The sequence below is a fragment of the Podarcis cretensis genome (genome assembly GCF_951804945.1).
Source record: "Podarcis cretensis genome assembly, chromosome: 15".
Taxonomy (NCBI): domain Eukaryota; kingdom Metazoa; phylum Chordata; class Lepidosauria; order Squamata; family Lacertidae; genus Podarcis; species Podarcis cretensis.
Genome location: NC_137185.1, coordinates 7156504 through 7176427, shown reverse-complemented (window position 1 = coordinate 7176427; position 19924 = coordinate 7156504). Strand labels below are relative to the sequence as shown.

Here is a 19924-nt window from a genome sequence, read left to right as displayed (position 1 = left end):
TAGTGGTAGCTCGGGTTACATACGCTTCAGGTTACAGACTCCGCTAACCCAGAAATAGTACCTCGGGTTAAGAACTTTGCTTCAGGATTAGAAATCGTGCTCCAGCAGCGCGGCAGCAGCAGGAGGCCCCATTAGCTAAAGTGGTGCTTCAGGTTAAGATCAGTTTCAGGTTAAGAACGGACCTCCGGAACGAATTAAGTACTTAACCCGAGGTACCACTGTATGGGATGATCATGTGGGCTCTAACCATTCCCCCAAATTCTGGGCGGGTAAGTGGATGCTCTGTTCCAGCAGCCGCAGCCAACGTGGTGCTCTCCAGACGTTGCTGAACTACAACTCCCAGTGACCACTGGCTATGCTGGCTGGGGCTGATGGGAATTGTAGTCCAGCAAAGTAAACTAGAATCACACATCCAGGGTGGGGCACCCCGTTGTCTGCCTCCTCTTGCTTTATTAATCTCTGGGCATCGCCTCCCTTGCAGTTTGCAGTGGGTTAACTCGCGCGCTCTGCCCAGCGGTCTATTATGAAACTGCTGCTGTAACAGTATGGGAATTGCGAAGCTCCTGGCTCCTCCCACCTGAGTCCCGGGAGCCAACGAGAGGGCTCCCAGGGCCGCTCAGGCCACAGCCATCTCCTCATTGGCCACTCCTCCCGGGGCGTCTCTGATTGGTGACACCCCACGGCTTGGTGTGAGCGCGGGCGGCCAATGAGCGCGGCGCGTTTGCTTGCTTTTGCTTGCTGCTGCTGCAAGGGGACGCGGAGGCTGGGAAAGTGGGTGGCAAGCGAGTGGCTGATGGATGGAGGGTCAAAGGTGATTGATCTGGAGTAACCGGCTTCCCATCACACCACTCCGGTGGTTGATGTTGCTTTCAGCAAACAAACAAACAGACGAGAGAAAAAAAATCAGAATAAAATAAGGAGTGGAGGAAGGGGGGAATAAAGGAGGAGTTTTAAATTATTATCCTTTTTTTCCCTCTCCCCCTCTTCCTTTCAAAGAGATGGGAGGGACTCCGGCATTGAGTGGGAAGGAGGAGGAGCTTTAGGCTGGTGTGTTACACGCACAGGCACCACGCAGACTCTCGCCCTGAATGGGAGAGTGCCTGCCAACCATCTCTTCTGCAGCAGCAACAGGAGAAGCAGCGCCGCCAGCCTGCTGCGCCGGGCCTGGAGCCTTCGGGGGCATCCCTCCTTTCTCCGCAGAGAGCACCTGGAGGTGAGCACCACGTGGGCAGCAGCCCTTTTGGGTGTCGGGTACCAGTGTGCAGCCATGGTAGCCTTACAATGAAAGAAACGGGAGGTCAGACCCTGGTTTCTTTCTTTCCCTTCCCAGCACCATCCCCGTCTCCTCCTTGTTTCCAGCCCTAGTCCATCTTGCGTGGTTTGAGTGCACAAGGAAGTGGGTCACTGTTGCATGTGTGTCCTTTGTATTGGGGGTGTTTTGGGGTCTAGATCTTGGGGGGGGGGAGGACAGCTCCCTGATGAACGAGGAGATAGGGGAAAGTGCTTTTTAATCACAGCCTGTGCCTGAGTATTTGCCCTGTACACATTCACCCCCCTCCCATAGCTGTCAACGTTTCCCTTTTTTAAAGGGAAATTCCCTTATTCCGAATAGGATTCCTCGCAAGAAAAGGGAAAAGTTGACAGCTATGCCCCCTCTCCAGACCCTGAGAACTGTGGTGTAACCCTCACAGAGCTACAGTGCCCAGCACCCTTAACAAACTACAGTACCCAGGATACTTTGTGTGGGATGTAATGTGCTTTAAATGTATGGTGTGTGCACAGCCACATACACAGCAGTCTGCCAGGATTTTGTCTCTGGCGCCTAAGCAGTTCTGCTTTAAAAATTCTCAGGGAGATTGCTACTTCCTGAGGATTGAGTGGAAGGGGAGAGGAAATAAGATGCTCTCCCCCCCACCCCCCCGTGGAATGCGGATGGGATCCCTAATGAAGGGAGCAACAAGAATTATTTCCCAGTGCAGGAAACCACTAGGGCAAGGAGGAGGACTGTGATGATAGCACAATATATTTATTGTAAGCAGTAAATCTCCAGTTTATTCTAAGCAGGCATGGGGAACCTTTGTTCTTCCAGATGTTGGTGGACTCCCAACTCCCATCAGCTCCAAACAGCGTGGCCAGCAGTCAGGGATGATTTGTAATCCAATATCTGGAAGGCCACCGATAGGAACATAGCAAATTGTCTGAGCTTCCTATCTTAGTGTACACTGACTAGCAGAGGTTCTTCATGGTTTTAGATGCAGGACATTCCCCGTTCATCCTGGAGATGCCAGGGATTGAACCTGGGACCTTTGTGTGCAAAGCACATGCTGTATCCACAGAGCTATGGCCAGTGTTAGAAATTCAGATATATAAGCTAGGTGCCAAATGGCTCTTTAAAACAAGGTTAGTCACCAAAACAGAATGCCTAGTTGCCATTTTGGGGTCAGACAGCTCAAAAGTCTTATTTTCAATACAACCTTTTGGTTCCTGAAATTCATTCTGATTGTGCAGATAAAATATAACAGAATTCTACAGGATATGTTGCTAGTGTGTGAGAATAGTCAAGATCCAAGGATCTTGCATGCACCTCCAGATGGTGGAGACGTCAGGTGCCATCTGGGCACCTGGGCACATTCGCTTGGTTCCAAGTGCCCAATAGCCAGGTGCAAAATGCACTTGGTACCTGGCGAATTTCTAACGCTGGCTATTGCCCTTCCCCAAGATGTTCCCCACTCCTTTTGTAACTCAGGCATTTGATACTGGAGATTTTTAAGGAAAAATATCCCCCCGCCACCCATCTTCTTATTGTATTTCTTAAAAACAGATATTATTGTTGTAACCTATCCTGGGACCTTCTAAGAAATCAAAATAATAATAATTGCACAACTTAGAAGCCCCCACAGAGAAAGCCATCTTCCAAGCCCCTGTATACCAATAGCCCCCCCCCTCTAGCTGTCTTAACATCTGCAGGGGTCTGTAGTGCAGGATATGTTCTTTCAGATACAGGCAGCCACCGTTTTAGGTGCCCATGAGATGTCTGTGACCACATGCGTGCGCATCGCATCGAACACAAAACTGATCCAATAATGTGTCAAAAACTCACAAAAGGTGGAACGAGGATGGGTTGTTTGCAGGCTTTTTCAATGGGTTTCAAATATACACGATTTCACTTAAACGTGTGGTGCCTTGGAATGTAACCTCAACATAAGTTTGAAGTTGTGTGTATTTGGGGCCTAACTTGTTGAGGGCTTTAAATGCTGGTTAATAATAATAATAATAATAATAATAATAATAATAATAATAAATAATAATGAGGATGATGATGATAAGAATAAGTTCAGAGTAGGTGCACAACAGTGTGGCTATGGTGATGATGGGGACAGACTGGCTGGGGTCTGCATCTGCCCACTGAACAAGATTGCAGGGTACATATATTCCGTGTGAATTTGCTTGAAATGACCACCTCTCCCTCCCCCCCCCCCCCCTTTGGCTATTTTTATTAAGGTCTGCCCTGAGGTCAGGTAATCCCTACTGTGTTTAAAATGATTAAACAGGTTTGGGGTTTTCTGCTGGTCCCCATGATTAAAATCTCAAGCCTGCTAGAACAGTTGCCTTATATGCTTTCAGACTTGGGACTCACCTTTAGTGTAAGCATGCATTTTGCTGGACAGGGGGGCCCTGTATCACAAATTTTGGATGCTGTATATTTTCATGAAAAATAGTTCTTCTCTTGCAACACTTGAGAGTGGGTCCTGACCATAGCTGTCAACCTTCCCTTTTTTTGTGGGAAATTCCCTTATTCCAGCGCTGTTTCCCGCTGTTTCCCGCTGCTATCCCGGATTGTTAGATATCCTGTAGACTGTCCCCAGGACAGGTGAGGCTGCTGATCGCTTATTTTTGAGGCTGCTGATCCCTTATTTTCAAATCTGAAAGTTGACAGCTATGGTCCTGACCTGCATCCTGAAGACCAGTGGCCCAGACGCACAATAGATTCAAATAATAGATTTGGCAGGTTCCTAATCTAACCCAGTTAGGAAACAGGAAATCCAGATTCGAGGTTGTATGGCCTCTCCTTGAAGGCAACAAGGAAGGGAGAGAGCCCACTCCCCCTGCTTAGCTGCTCTTATCTTCAAGATGCAGCTCGTAATGTTCAACCCAAAATCTACCCTCTTGTAATTTTCAGCCTGTGAGATCTAGTAGATGTTAGCAAATGGGCTATTGGATTTGGGTAAGGAAGCCCTGTGGACCTTTCCTAGTTCAGCTGTGAACTTCCTGGGTTAGTCTTAAGAAAGCCACCATCTCTTGGGATATTTTGTGGGTTAAGTGTTTGAGCTATGAGCCAGGAAGTCTTAGTTCAGATCTCACCCCAGCCGTGACCTCCAATATTCGCCGGGTTCCTGGTCACCATATCCGTAATAGAACTGTGAGTATCAAAGCCTGAACTTAGAGGAGTTGAACAGAGTTAAGCATGTTGACACTTAAAGAAAAAAGAAAAAGGTCATAGAATTTTCTAATAATTGTTGTTAGGTCAACTACTGATCTATGTCACTGGCTCCTTCCTTTCTACAAACGTCCTGCAGTTCTAAAGTCTCCAAAGAACAGTTTCATTCTTCTGGAAGAACCACAGGTAATCCAGAGAGGTAGCAATGTTAAGCCTTTATAGTGTCACAAGACTCTTGGCTGTTCTTGCTGCAGCAGACTAAGCAATTTACTGCAGCATAAACTTATCAAGTAGCAGAGCCCGCTTCAGCTACACAAAGTGTTATTCATCATTAAAAGTTAGCAATAAATGTTGTATTGAATAGCAACAAGTGGGAACAGCAACAAAACGTTGCAGTTTGTGGTGTGCTTCTGCTTGGCGTGCCAGCCAGCCAGTCTTCCTAAACTGAGCCCCGAGGCCTCTCATAGAAGCAGAGCAAGCTGCCTTTTGCAGAGTTAGATCATTGGACTACGTAGCTCAATATTGTCTACACTGAGTGGCAACATCTCTCTAAGACAGGCTTCCTCAACCTTGGGCCTCCAGATGTTTTTGGCCTACAACTCCCATGATCCCTAGCTAGCAGGACCAGTGGTCAGGGATGATGGGAATTGTAGTCTCAAAACATCTGGAGGGCCGAGGTTGAGGAAGCCTGCTCTAAGATCTCAGACTAGGAACCTGGAATCTTTTGCATGCAAAACAGATGTCCTACTGCTGAGCTGAGACCCTTCTCACAGTGGTGGTTTTACCTGATGCCCTAAAACCTTGGCTCTCTTTCAACCTCCTTTTCTCGGGTGGCGCTGTGGGTTAAACCACAGAGCCTAGGGCTTGCAGATTGGAAGGTTGGCGGTTTGAATCCCCGCGACAGGGTGAGCTCCCATTGCTCGGTCCCAGCTCCTGCCAACCTAGCAGTTTGAAAGCACGTCAAAGTGCAAGTAGATAAATAGGGACCGCTCCGGCAGGAAGGTAAATGGCGTTTCCATGCGCTGCTCTGGTTCGCCAGAAGCGGCTTAGTCATGCTGGCCACATGACCCGGAAGCTGTACGCCGGCTCCCTCGGCCAATAAAGCGAGAAGAGTGCCGCAACCCCAGAGTCGTCCGCGACTGGACCTAACGGTCGGGGTCCCTTTACCTTTACAGTGATACCTCTGGACACGAACGAGATCCATTCCGGAGCCCCATTCGCATCCTGAAGCAAACGCAACCCGCGTCTGCACGTCTGTGCATGTGCGGGTCACGATTTGCCGCTTCCGTGCATGCGTGCGACGTCATTTTGAGCGTCTGTACGAGTGGCGAAACCCGGAAGTAACGGGCTCCGTTACTTCTGGGTCGCCGCGGAGCGTAACCTAAAAACGCTCAACCTGAAGCACATTTAACCTGTAGTTCTATGAGTTGCAATGGAGAAAGGATTAAAACCTGACTGCCCTGCCTTCATCTAAGTTCAGTATTTGCTATCCCGCTGAAGGCGTGTGTTACAGCGGAAACTCCAATCTTATCTGAGCATTGAACCAGACATTTAAATCTCCACTCACTAGTCCCTTTGCAGGGTTGGCCAATCACTGCTTTTGCAAAGGGGCACTCCTGACTGCCTTGATTTCCATCCAAATGACTTGCAAGGCACACATTGCACATGCTTTCTGGATTGTGATGCAAGATGGCACATGTACACAGGCCTTAGCATCCCTAGTTGACCCTGATAGGTTGGCACTTCCCTGCAAAGGAGGATTTAACTCAGGAGTGGGGGAGATGTGCCCCTCCAGTTGTTTTTGGACTAACAGAGCCTTCCCTCAGCCTGTTGCCCTGTGCTGGCTCATGAGAATTGTACTCCAAAAGAGACAGAGGGCGCCATGTTGGGGAAGGCTGGCTTTCCAGAGCATTGTGTGAGTTTCTCCTTGTCGTGTGACTCTAGGATGGGTGGTTTGCTCTGAGCCAAGGGAGGGAAAAGACTATAAGTACTTCAGTGGGTGGGTGCAGGGAGGCGAGATACTTTGTTGCAGTTCTTAAAGTCAATAATATGGGTGTTGTGATATTGGCTACGTCACAGTGTGTTGTAATCCCCGTTAGCCTGTGCAATCCTTTAGTTGGGATGTGGGGTTGAACAGGTTGGATGTGTGCCTTGATATTTCACTCACTGATTAAAAAACCCACACATGATTAAATAGAGGGCTGAGGGATTTGCGTTGGTCTTGCTCAGTTTGTCCAAAATATTTTCAGCTTTGGAGGACAACCCACATAGGGCAGCCATCAGCATGGTAATAAAATAATCCTAAAGCGTCACAATCTGCTGTATGGAGTTTCTCTTTTGTGCATCATACCTTCTTGAAGGGATGTGAAGACTGGGGCATGCCTGTAGGCTTATTTCTATTTATGATATCTTGTATACCGCCCTTATACCTGCAGGTCTCAGGACAGTTACAGCATAAAACCATCATATAAAAACACAAAATACATAGTAAAAATAAAAACAAAAACAACCCGATACTCCCCCCCTCCAACATATTTTTAAAGGGATGTCAATCAGACAAAAGCCTGGTTAAAGAAGAACATTTTTGCCTGGCACCTAAAGGTGTACAGTGGTACCTCGGGTTACAGACGCTTCAGGTTACAGACGCTTCAGGTTCAGACTCCGCTAACCCAGAAATAGGGTTAAGAACTTTGCTTCAGGATGAGAACAGAAAACGTGCAGCGGCAGCAGCAGGAGGCCCCATTAGCTAAAGTGGTACCTCAGGTTAAGAATAGTTTCAGGTTAAGAATGGACCTCCGGAACGAATTAAGTTCTTAACCAGAGGTACCACTGTATAACGAAGGTGCCAGCTGAACCTCCCTTGGGATACTCTCTATAAGTCATCCAGTTCAAAGACCCATCCCAGCTAGGCAAAAACACTCTGGGTGCCAAGCAGGGCCACTGCAGGGTGTGATCTGGGGAAAACCCCAAGGGCCAGATAGAGAGGTGCCGAGGGCCTGAGGTTCTCTCACTCTTGGCTTAAGCATTCTAAACCTGATCTCTTCATAGGACTGTGGAAGCAAGTCTTGGGAAAGACCTTGGGTGGGAGCCCGGCTTAGGGCTTTAGCCGAGCCGTGCGGGTGACCCAGAGTGGGATCAGGAGGCCTTTCTGGGTGTGCGTTTGTGTCTCGCAATGGCTGACAAGTGGGTGGAGTATGGCTGCAAGATGTGTAGGATGGAGGCTCTGCTGGCACGGCTGGGCAACAGGCACATGTTGGTGCTTGTTGCAGCTCTTGGCTCATCTGTGGATTTGCACTCATACAGTTGTGAAAAGGAAGTGTTACTACCTGGATGAGGAGGAGTAAGGTTCTTTAAATTTTTGTATGTTCTTTTCCTCCAGGGAGCTGCTTACTCATTGCCACCACCTTTCCTCCCAGCAGCTCAACTATTATTCATTACTATTAAGAATTTTAATCAATATCAATTATTATTACCACTGTTAATAATTATTTATTAATTGCCTTCCACACACATATTGAGGTGATGTATACAATACAGACAAAAACGGTAAAAGAGTAGCTAGGGATAACACAGAAGCATCTTAATCTAAAAGCAATGCCCAGTACATACCTGTGGCAGACATCCATTCATCCAGCTGGGAAAGCTTTTTGGAAGAAAAAATGTCTTCAGTTTGTTATGGAAAGTGCAGATACAGTGGTACCTGGGGTTACATACGCTTCAGGTTACATACGCTTCAGGTTACAGACTCCGCTAACCCAGAAATAGTACCTCGGGTTAAGAACTTTGCTTCAGGATGAGAACAGAAATCACGCGGTGGCAGTGGGAGGCCCCATTAGCTAAAGTGGTACCTCAGGTTAAGAACAGTTTCAGGTTAAGAACGGTCCTCCGGAACGAATTAAGTACGTAACCAGAGGTACACTGTAGTGGGCTCCAGCCACATCCCAAAAGAGATGCTGTTCCGCAGAACAGGGGCCACCACACGGAAAGCCCTTCTCTGAGCTGCTGCTCCATGATTCTTCCATTTCACAGCTTATCCTCGCAGCAGTCCTGTGAGTCAGCTGCTGCTGGGAAGCCCACAAGGCACAGCTTTGCCACTTGTGATCCAGGTCTTTCCCCATTACCTGGTACTGAATCATTTTAACCAGCGATGCCAGAGTTCACACCTAAGAACCTTCTTGTGCAAAGCAAGTGCTGCAGCGCTGAGTTGTGTTCCCTCCCCCAATAATATAATAATATAATAATTTATACTCCGCCCTCCCCAGACAGAGCCAGGCTCAGGGCGGCTAACACCAGTAAAATTACAATAAAAACATAATAGAAAAAACCAATTTAAAATACAGGTTAAAATGCAATTTAAAATGCAGCCTCATTTTAAAAGTAGCCCACAGATCAAAACTGTAAGGGGAGGGAAACATAAGGAAGGGTCAGACTGAGTCCAAACCAAAGGCCAGGCAGAATATATAGGATCCAGATCAGTCTGTTTTTGCCCACTTGGCCCAGTTTTGCTCTCCTCCGAATCACAGCAACTCTCCAGTGTTTTAGGCAGAGGACTTCCACAGTCTGACCTGCAAATGCTGGGGATTGAACCTGGGACCTTTTGTCTGCAAAGCAGATGCCCTCCCTCCAAGCTGTCAATTCCTATGGAGACATTTGTGATCTTAGCCTAATTTTTGCAGTTGCTTTTTGTTTTGGCAAAGGCTCTTGATTTCACCGTGCATTCCTGTTCTTCCACACCGGCTTCCTGCTGCTTCTAATTTTCCTGTCCTCTCTCTGTGTGTCTCTTTCTTTTCAGTTCCTTCTGGCAGTGGATAACGAACCAAATAACAAGGATCACAAGAGGTCAGTGCCTGCTTTTATTTGCTGCTGTTACTTGGATAGGGAAGCTTTTTAATATGTAATGTTTTTATATCTGTCGGAAGTCGCCAAGAGTGGCTAGGGCCACCCAGTCAAATGTGTGGGGTAGAAATAAGAAAATTATAATTATTGTTATTATTTTTGAATTATGGATGCACTTTGTCAGGACTGCGTTGTACAACCCTGGTTTTTAAAAAACCAAGATGACCAAAATTCTGTACCTAGGACATCACAAATTCTGTAATTTGTGTGTGTGTGTGTGTGTGTGTGTGTGCGTATAACCATAGAATTGTAGAGTTGAAGGGATCCTGAGGATCACCTAGTCCAGCCCCCTGCAATGTAGGAATCTCAACTAAATCATTCATGACAGATGGCCATCCAACCTCTGCTTTAAAATATCCAATGAAGAAGATTCCATCAGCTCCCAAAAGAGTCCATTCCACTGTCAAACAACTCTTCCCACCAAAGAGCTCTTCCTGATGTTTAGTCTGAATCTCCTTTCTTTTAACTTGAATCCATTAGTTTGAGTCCTAGCCTCTGGAGCAGGAGAAAGCAACCTTAATCCCTCTTCCATGTATATAAAGAGGACTTCCACAAGTTGTATAGATCCGGCAATTTTTTTAATTTTTATTTTGCAGAATCTGTGTAACAGTTAGTCGAATTGTTGTGTAATGTATAGTATTCTGGAATGGTGCTTCTGTATTGACTTGGTTTGACTTTATATATGTATATAAATGAAGGAGTAGAAACCCTGGACACAACACCAGCAAGATAGGCAAGCTTTGTGGAACTCTTAATATCAAAATGACTGGATATTTGAGTCCAGTGAGACAGTATCTGTGAAACTCTCTGCTGTGTCCATTGAAAGCTCTGAAAAGGAACAGAGAAATTAGACTGGGCAACAATGGTAGTTTTATATTTTATGTATTAACATGACTTTATCATAACTTTGGAGGCACTGTCCTTAGTTTATGAGTGGTTACCGTATTTTTCGCTCTATAGGACGCACCAGACGATAAGACGCACCTAGTTTGGGGGGGAGGAAACAAGAAAAAAATAATTCTGAATTCCAGAAGCCAGAACAGCAAGAGGGATCTGGCTTCTGGGATAGCCTCTTGCTGTTCTGGCTTCTGGGATAGCCGCTGAAGCCTCTCCCGGGCAGTGGGATGAAGTCTCCCCCTCCCTGGAAGAGGCTGCGTGCGGGTAAGCTGCCCTCTGTACCTTCCCCCATCTCCCGCAAGAACCGCATGCTCTTTAAAGGGAGCGCGATTCTTGGGGGCTTTTCTGGGAGGTGCCGTGCGAAGCCTCTGCAGGGCAGCGGGGAGCCTTCGTCCAGCTGCCCTACGGAGGCTTCGCGGGGGGCTATCCAAAAGCCAGAATAGCTAGAGGGAGCGCTGTGCAGCTCTAGCTGGTCTAGCTTTGCACGAAGCCTCCGCAGGGCATGGGGAGCCTTCATCCCCGTGCCCTGCGGAGGCTTCGGGGTGCTATCCAAAAGCCAGAATAGGTAGAGGGAGCGCTGCGCTCTAGCTTCGGGCGTACCTGTACAAAGCCTCCGGAGGGCAGCGGGGTGCCTTCATCACGCTGCCCTCCGAAGGCTTTGCACAGCTAAGCTAGAAGCTAGAACAGCGAGACGGAGTGCTGCGCAGCGCTCCCTCTCCCTGTTCTGGCTTCTGGCTTAGCCACGCAGCCTGCATTCGCTCCATAAGACGCACACACATTTTCCCTTACTTTTTTGGAGGGAAAAAGTGCATCTTATAGAGCGAAATATACGGTACCTATTAAAAGCCGAATAAAATTATAAATCCTGCAAAATGACTGAATATACATATGTGTAATGATTTGTATATATTGCAGAATTCCACTTTCATAGGGGCAACTGGTGAATTGGGGGGAGATACAGTTCCAAGTGCTGCTAGAATAAGTGGCTGATGGTTAGCTTATTCATAATCAAAGCATTTGAAGGTTGTAATTTATGTGACCAATTAGAAGCAATCTGTAGAGCATTCTTTTAAAGGCTCTCCCAGTTTTTGCCATGGCTGGTGTCAAGGTAAATCTGCAAAAAGCTCAGATTGTTTTTCTTTCCCCTTCACTCTTAGTGGTGCAAACCTACTTTGGAGGCACCATGGGCGATCCCTTGCCGGAGGACAAGCCCCTGGAGCTGAGTGTGCATTCTCGCTTCATCATTGGCTCCGTGTCGGAGGATAACTCTGAGGATGAGACGAGCTCCTTGGTGAAAATTGACTTGTTGGAGGACAAAGAGCAGTCCTTGTCCCCTGTCTCCGTCAGCTCAGACTCCCTTTCTGACCTCGGTCCTTCCAGTGCCCAAGACAGCTTGCCTAATCATATGAGGTACACTCTTCTGTCTTACTGCAATTGTTAATCCTTAAAGGAGGGATGGAGAGCTGGTCATCTGCCAGATAATGTACGGTAATAGTTTATATTACAATTTATTGTTCCTAGGTTTACCGTACTTTTATGTGTATAAGACTAGGTTTTTTTACTCTAAAATAATGTTAAAAAACAGGGGTCATCTTATACACGGGGTCATCTTCCTCTGTTTTCATAAGTTTGAGTCCCCAAAAATAGGGGTTGTGTTATAGATGGGGTCAAGTTATACATGGAAAAATATGATATATTGTATCTTTGGACTTATGGTAAGAGACTCTCTTTTTTGGGTAGTAAACAACTCGTAAGTCAAATTAATAATTCTTAGAGCCTTCTTTGACTGAGGCTCAGGTGACGACTTCCTCTCTTTTGGCTTATAGGAATATTTGTATTTCACTTGTGGCGTTGCTTTCGACCCCCCCCCCCCCGCTGCCATGGATAATTTTATGTGCTATTTAACTCTGTTTCCGCCTAAGAACTCAGGAAGAGCCTGGCTGCGTGATCAGGCTAATGGCCCATTTTGCCCAGTATCTTTTAGCCAACCAGATTCCCGAAAGCAAGACCTGATCTTTTGCACGAGCCCATCCACTCTCGGGCTTCTCGGTGTCATCTTTCCGATCTTCTCCAAGGTGGAGAGCCGGTTCTGCTGAGTGGCAGAAAGTTATGAGGGGGAGCCAATAGCTACTTGAAACGCGTGGCTCTGGCATGCCCAAAGTGTGGAATGGAAAGCACTTTTTTTGTGCGCAGTCAGGATACAGCCTTGAACACCTCTTTCTCAATTTGTTTGCTTTTGGCTTTTAGTGGTGGCAAAGCCCTCTCCCCTTAGTGCAGACCTGCTTAGCTCGTGCCCTGCCAAGCCAAACACAGCCACCCATCCCATCCACTGCCAGGCATTTCTCAGCCCTTTAGGTGTTGCAATTTCAGGTAACCTGGGCAAGGTTTCCCCTTAACCCCCTTCTCGTAATTTTCCATAGCTTTGATAGAGCTTGTCTGCCGGGAAACCTTTGCAGTTGCAAACAGTATTTATGGCAAGATCTCATTTAGCCACCCTGATACACAACAAAAAGGGTGTTTGGAGGGTCCCATCATTTTCCTAAGCACTTGTTTCCTAAGCACTTCCGTGGGAGAGGGCTGGTATTTCTTAATTTTCTCTTTTTGCTCCAGGGTTGGTATTTTTAAATGTGCAGTATGTTTCCGAGCACAATTCAAAGTGTTGGTGCTGACCTTTAAAGCCCTAAACAGCCTCGGTCCAGTATACCTGAAGGAGCGTCTCCACCCCCATCATTCTGCCCGGACACTGTGGTCCAGCGCCGAGGGCCTTCTGGCGGTTCCCTCATTGCGAGAAGCAAAGCTACAGGGAACCAGGCAGAGGGCCTTCTCGGTAGTAGCGCCCGCCCTGTGGAACGCCCTTCCAGCAGATGTCAAAGTGATAAACAACTACCTGACATTCAGAAGACATCTTAAGGCAGCCCTGTTCAGGGAAGTTTTTAACGTGTGATATTTTACTGTATTTTTGGTTTTTATGTAAGCCGCCCAGAGTGGCTGGGGAGGCCCAGCCAGATGGGCGGGGTATAAATAATAAATTATTATTATTATTATTATTTCGATTTGCAGGATGCTGAAGTTGGCATGACATCCTTTGCTTAGATGGGGAAAATGCAAAACCTGGACTTAAGGGTGGTGTGTTGTTGTTGTTGTTGTTTGAAAACGTCTTCTATGTGGCAGAATCCTGTTGTTGGCTTCTGTGTGGCGCATCCTGTAGTTGGCATTGCAAATAAGCTAGGCAGTGCACTGCTGAGTTCTATAAAAAATTGCTACATCACTGATAGCATCCAGCATCATGCCGTTGTGCTGAGATTGACGGGGGCTCCTCTCTGTGATGTGTGTCAGGTATGTCTCTAGAACAGACAGCCTTCCTGGGCCATTTAGAGACCAGAAAGGGACGAGAGGTGCTTACAGCTTGCATCTCCTTGTGATCCTTGTGTAGCTGTGTGTTTTGCAGTTTCTGATTCTTGTGTGTGGCCAATAGGCACTGAGGCCCTTTGGTTTTCCTGCCCGACATTTTCTTCAGCACATGCTCTGGGTATGTTGATGGGGCGTTGTTGTTGTTGTTGTTGTTGTTGTTGTTGTTGTTGTTGTTGTTTTGTAACTGGTGTTTTGCTGTGCTGTTTTCCTAGGAAGGGTGCCAGCAGCTGAACTGTATTTGTCCTTAAGACACCACAACTGATTTAAAATGCATCTACAGAGCGGATGGGAGAGGTTCCGGCATCTTCAGGTCGGGCTGGAAATGTCCCTTGCCTGAAAACAGGAAAGCCGCTGCCTGTCAGTTTAGATCAGGGGTCAGCAAACTTTTTATCAGGGGGCTGGTCCACCGTCCCTCAGACCATGTGTTGGGCCAGAGTATATTGGTGGGGGGGGGGGGAATGAACGAATTCCTATGCCCCACAAATAACCCAGAGATGCATTTTAAATAAAAGCACACATTCTACTCATGTAAAAACACGCTGATTCCCAAACCATCCGCAGGCCGGATTTAGAAGGCGATTGGGCCTACCTGGGGCAGTTAAAGCAACCGACTTAGACAGTATAGACTACCTATATCAAGATGGACATTCAGTCCGTGCTCTGATCACTTTCACAGATCATAATCTGGTCAACTTCATCTTTAGAACAAGAAATCAATTTTTAAAGAAAGGAATAGATTTATTAAGAATCTTTGAAAACAGAGCTCCGCCAACCTCCCTACTGGCGGCCAAGGGGGAAGGGATACCAGGAACAGAGGAACAAAACGATAGAATGCATATGCAACAAAACCAGCAAAACCAGAGCCTAGTGCACCAGCAGGAAAACATAGCCCCTACTGAGACTCAACTCCATTTGAACAACAGAGAGGACTTTTTCTCCATAGAAGAACATACCCTAATAAATCGGTTCTGGTCACTGCAGATGCCAGCCCAAAAGGAAATCTTGGTTAGACTGGACACCCTGAGAAGCAGACTGACCAAAATGGAGGCCCATGTTGAGACTACGGAAGGCTCACACACAAGGCCTATATCCCCCAAGTGCCTAGTGGACAAGAGGACGGTGGGAGGCGCCTTTAAATGTGTAGATTCGGAAGACCAATCGCAGCCCCCGCTGGTGTATGGTAAGGCAAAACTAAAACAGACTGTCACATCTCCGAGTACCTGGTTCAACTATCTAAAACTCTCCCCAAATGAAATAGCTACTCCCCCAAGTCCATACCACCCCCTTAAGTCCCCAAGAGTTATGGATAATCATTCCCTTATGCAGCAGATGCCTATTGACAAACTTAATGGGAGTGTTTTTTTAGATGTAAAGGGGTCACTGGACACCGTGGACCCAACAAATCTACACCATGGAGGGACAAAGAATTAAAGCTGCTGTCCTGGAACATTGCAGGATGGCGCGCTAAGAAAAACAATCAACAACTTGCAATGTTTCTTAAGCGATTCGATATCACCCTCCTGCAGGAGACCTGGCACAGCGACCCCATTTTGTTCAATGGGTATTCTTGTCACTCCCTATTTGCTACTCCATCTGTGAGGGGAGGTAGGCCTAGTGGAGGTTTAGCTAGCCTTATCTCCACAGAGCTTGAACATTCCTTAAAAGCCCTCCCAAACTGCAATTCACTAGCCACGGCAGTCCTAGTCAAATTTAAGAGAGATGCACTGGTAGTGGTCAATGTCTATCTGCCCCCCTGCCAAAAAAAAAGCTATAGTGAAAGCTGACTGGGCAGAGATAGAGGCATTCCTAGAGTCCATAGAATCTTCTCACCCTTCTACACCGATTATAATGGGGGGGTTCAATGCCCGTATGGGAATTGACGATAACAATCTTTACAGCCAATATAATCAGATTCAGGACCCTGAAAGTCCAACCGAAGCAGGCGTTTCACGACTTTCTAAAGATAATCCGGGAAGATTGTTCTTTCAGGGCTCTACCATCGCCATTGATCCCCGGCATTGAATGTGTTGGCCTAGTGTGGGGCTCTGAGGAGAGCTTGGCTGTCTGGCTGGTGTACCGGCCACCTAGCGCACCAGCAGCCACCCTGTCAGGCCTGCTGGAGGCGGTGGCCGGCTGGGCCTTGGAGTTCCCTAACCTATTGGTATTGGGAGACTTCAACTTCCATGCTGATGCCACTCCCTCCTCACAGGCTCTGGACCTGGTGTCTTCCATGGCGACACTAGGGCTCTCCCAGTTTGTTTCGGGCCCCACACATCAAGCAGGCCACACGCTGGATTTGATCTTTGGCGCCGGTATAGATGTGATCATGTCTCCTTCGATGAAGGTGCCATGGTCTGATCACTACGCTCTGAAAGCCAGGATTGACTTTCCACCCCCACCCTGCTTAGGTGGCGAGCCGATTTGGGCTCGCCCGCAGAGGCTGATGGACCCTGATAGATTCCGTCAAGCCTTGCGGGACCTTGCTCCCCCTGGCGACTCATTGACAGAGCTTGTTGAGGGCTGGAATACCCAGCTCCTGGCAGCCATTGATGAGATTGCACCTAAGCGCCCTCTGCGACCCCGCAGAAACCGGGCTCCCTGGTTTACCGAGGAGCTCCGGAAAATGAAGCGGGACCTCAGACGGCTAGAGCGAGTATGGCGGGGTGCCCATGATGGAGCCTCAAGAACATCTTATAGGGTTTTTATGAAAACCTATGAGATGGCAGTGAAGGCCGCTAATAAGTCTTACTTCTCGGCCTCCATTGCATCCGCTAGCTCTCGCCCGGCGCAATTATTTAGTATAATTCGATCTTTAACGTCCCTTGAAGGACAGCCAAATTTAAATAACAATCTGACACACAGCTGTGAGGCATTTGCGAGCTTTTTTGCGGAGAAGGTCCTGTTGCTCCGCCATGACCTCCCTGCCAATTTGGATATAATAAAGGAACTGGAGGCCCCTCGACTGTCCTCGGGTCCAGTATTGGACCACTTTGACCGGATATCTCCAGCCGATGTGGACAGACTCCTCCGAGCTGGAAAGCCCACCACCTGTCCTCTTGACCCGTGCCCATCATGGCTGATTAGAGCGTGTCCAGACGAGGTGCGGGCCCCCCTGGGGGATATCATCAATTTGTCCCTTGGCACCGGGATATTCCCAGGGGAACTGAAGGAGGCAGTGGTGCGTCCGCTCTTAAAGAAAACATCATTAGATCCCTTAGATCTATCCAAATACCGCCCGGTCTCGAATCTTCCATTCCTGGGTAAGGTGATTGAGAGAGCGGTTGCTGAACAGCTTGGTAGGTTTCTGGATGAAACATCTGCTCTGGATCCATTCCAGTCCGGCTTCCGCGCTGGTCATGGGACCGAGACGGCTCTGGTCGCCCTAACAGATGATCTCCGCAGGCAGCTGGATCGAGGCGGGTCGGGGCTGCTGATTCTTCTAGATCTGTCAGCAGCCTTTGACATGGTCGATCACAAACTCCTGGACCACCGCCTTGTCGACGTGGGGATCCAGGGCACAGTCCTTCAATGGCTGCGCTCGTTTCTCTCTGGTCGGGGACAGAGGGTGGCACTTGGGGGGGAATTGTCATCGCGCCACTCCTTGGTGTGTGGAGTGCCTCAGGGTGCGATTCTCTCCCCGATGCTTTTTAACATCTCTATGCGCCCCCTCGCCCAGCTTGTCCAGAGTTTTGGGCTGGGTTGCCATCAGTATGCCGATGACACCCAACTCTATCTGTTGATGGATGGCCATCCTGACTCGGCCCCAGACACACTGGCGAGATGTCTGGAAGCTGTGGCTGGATGGTTACGTGGGAGCCGGTTGAAGTTAAATCCTTCGAAGACAGAGGTCCTCTGGCTGGGGCGGGACGATATGGGATTGAGGGGGCAACTCCCATCTCTTGCGGGGGTGCAATTAGTGCCAGCACCGTCCGTTAAGAGTTTGGGTGTAATCTTCGATACCTCCCTCTCTATGGAGGCGCAGATTACAGCTATAACAAAGGCGGCATTTTTTCATCTCCACCAAGATAAGCAGTTGGCCCCTTATCTCTCTCGCCCTGACCTAGCCACTGTGATCCATGCGACGGTCACCTCCAGACTGGATTATTGTAACTCGCTCTACGTGGGGCTGCCCTTGAGACTGACCCAGAAACTCCAGCGGATGCAGAATGCCGCGGCGAGATTCCTTATGGGGTCTTCGCTGCGAGATCACATTCATCCGGTATTATACCAGCTGCACTGGCTCCCGGTGGAGTACAGGATCAGGTTTAAGGTGCTGGTTTTAACCTTTAAAGCCCTATACGGCCTAGGACCCTCGTACCTACGGGACCGCCTCTCCTGGTATGCCCCACAGAGAAACCTACGGTCTGCAAATAATAACATCCTCAAGGTCCCAGGCCTCAGAGAGGTTAGGCTGGCCTCAACTAGAGCCAGGGCCTTCTCGGCTGCGGCTCCAATCTGGTGGAACGCTCTGTCACAAGAGACTAGGGCCCTGCGGGACCTGACATCTTTCCGCAGGGCCTGCAAGACAGAGTTGTTACACCAGGCCTTTGGTCAGGGCGCAGCCTGACTCCCTCCTCTGGCAACCTGCCATTAATTTGATTTTAATTAATTTTTATAATGAAATATTTTTAGAATGTGTGATTATTTGATTGTTTGATTATTTGATTATTGTTAGCCGCCCTGAGCCCAGCTTCGGCTGGGGAGGGCGGGATATAAATAAAATTTATTATTATTATATTATTATTATAATAAATGCAACTTCTCGGGCTATGTCTAGCCCAGGTCGCAAAAAGAAGGGAGCTGATGATATTAAACGGTAGTAAGGAAGAGAATCGCCCAGGGGAGTATACCCATTTTTCAAAGATGGGAGGAAGTGTGATAGACTATATTCTGATATCAAGATTTGCCTATAACTCTGTGTCGAAGTTTCAAGTGGGACATAACACCGAAAGTGACCACCTCCCACTAATTTTAGCGCTCAATGGCCCATCGTTTAACAAACCCACGGCTAACCTTTACTACACCCCCATCGTTAATCTGGGATCACTGGCCCCCAGAAGAATTAAATGGACCCCCATGCTCAATACAGAGCTAACTTATCTCCTCCATTTGGAAGACGTGAAGACCATCGACCAGCGCATGAAGGATATTGAGCAGCAGAATAATCTGGCCTATATTAAGAAATTTAGTGCTTGGTACGCTTATCTGCCCCCCTCCCACTTTGATTTTCGGGCACCTTATTTGTCTACTTTAACCATTCCAAAACTCAGACGGGCCTTTACACTGGCCAGACTAAATATGTTACCCTCAGCTGTTCTTGAAGGTAGATATCAAAAAATTTCATTCGAGAACTGGCTCTGCCCCTGTGGAGCTGGCTACGTAGAGACTGTGCCACACGTTCTCTTGTCTTGCTCCCTATATAAAGATCTCAGGGACGAGACCATCACGCCGCTCCTATCTGCCATCCCGGGCCGCTCTTGTGAAGCCAAATTGTTCTCACTCCTAGCCGACCAGAACAGCTCAACAACGGAGAAGGTTGCCAAATTTATCGAGAGAGCAATGAGACTGAGAGCTGCTATCTGAATGACATTAGTGTCGTCACCCGGATTCCTCGCCTAGGATCTTATTATTATTATCTTTACGTTTTATTATTATTATTCTATTACCTCTGCCAAGTTTTAAGTACTGAGATTATTAATTTATCTGCATCTGGTTATTATTATCTTTCTCCCCGTCCTGACCATCCCTCCGAGGTTATATTTATATTTATAATCTTTCAATTTGGCTGGTCTATTCACTTAACCGACCTGGAACAATCTACCAGAGAAAAGGCCGCCGCCCATGGGACAGAGGGCCATGGATGAATGATAATCCAGCTTCTACCTAGGGTTTTAATAGGTCATAAGTTTTTATGGTAACTATATTCGTAATGTATTTTTGTTGGTGTTTGTCCTTTGATGCTATGGCCTGTCGGCTACGCAAATAAAGTCTATATCTATGTATCTATCTATAAAAACACGCTGATTCCCAGACCATCTGCGGGCCGGATTTAGAAGGCGATTGGGCCGGATTCGGCCCCCGGGCCTTAGTTTGCCTCCCCATGGTTTAGACAATGCTGAGCTAAATGAACTAGTGGGTCTGACTCATTGTATGACAGCTGCTTCTGTGCCTAGTTCTGATCTGGAGGAGGGCATATTGAGGGTGGACTCTGGTCTAGAAACCTGGAGAGTCACTAACGGTTAGTATAGTATTGAGCTAGATGAACCATTAGTTTGATTCTGT

The 19924-nt window shown here is 47.7% G+C and overlaps 1 protein-coding gene across 5 annotated transcripts in view; it reads left to right on the top strand.

The window, feature by feature from the left end:
• Positions 1-756: 756 nt before the first annotated feature.
• Positions 757-19924, top strand: part of ACACA (acetyl-CoA carboxylase alpha) — a 207022-nt gene continuing 187854 nt past the window's right edge. For 4 of the 5 annotated variants that reach the window (XM_079955359.1, XM_079955357.1, XM_079955358.1 and 1 more), the window contains exons 1-3: positions 757-1213; positions 9231-9277; positions 11389-11641. In XM_079955359.1, the coding sequence (XP_079811485.1) occupies positions 1089-1213; positions 9231-9277; positions 11389-11641 (425 nt within the window). In that variant the 5' untranslated portion in view covers positions 757-1088. The remainder of the gene's footprint in view (positions 1214-9230; positions 9278-11388; positions 11642-19924) is intronic. The other variant, XM_079955360.1, reaches the window with a different exon arrangement.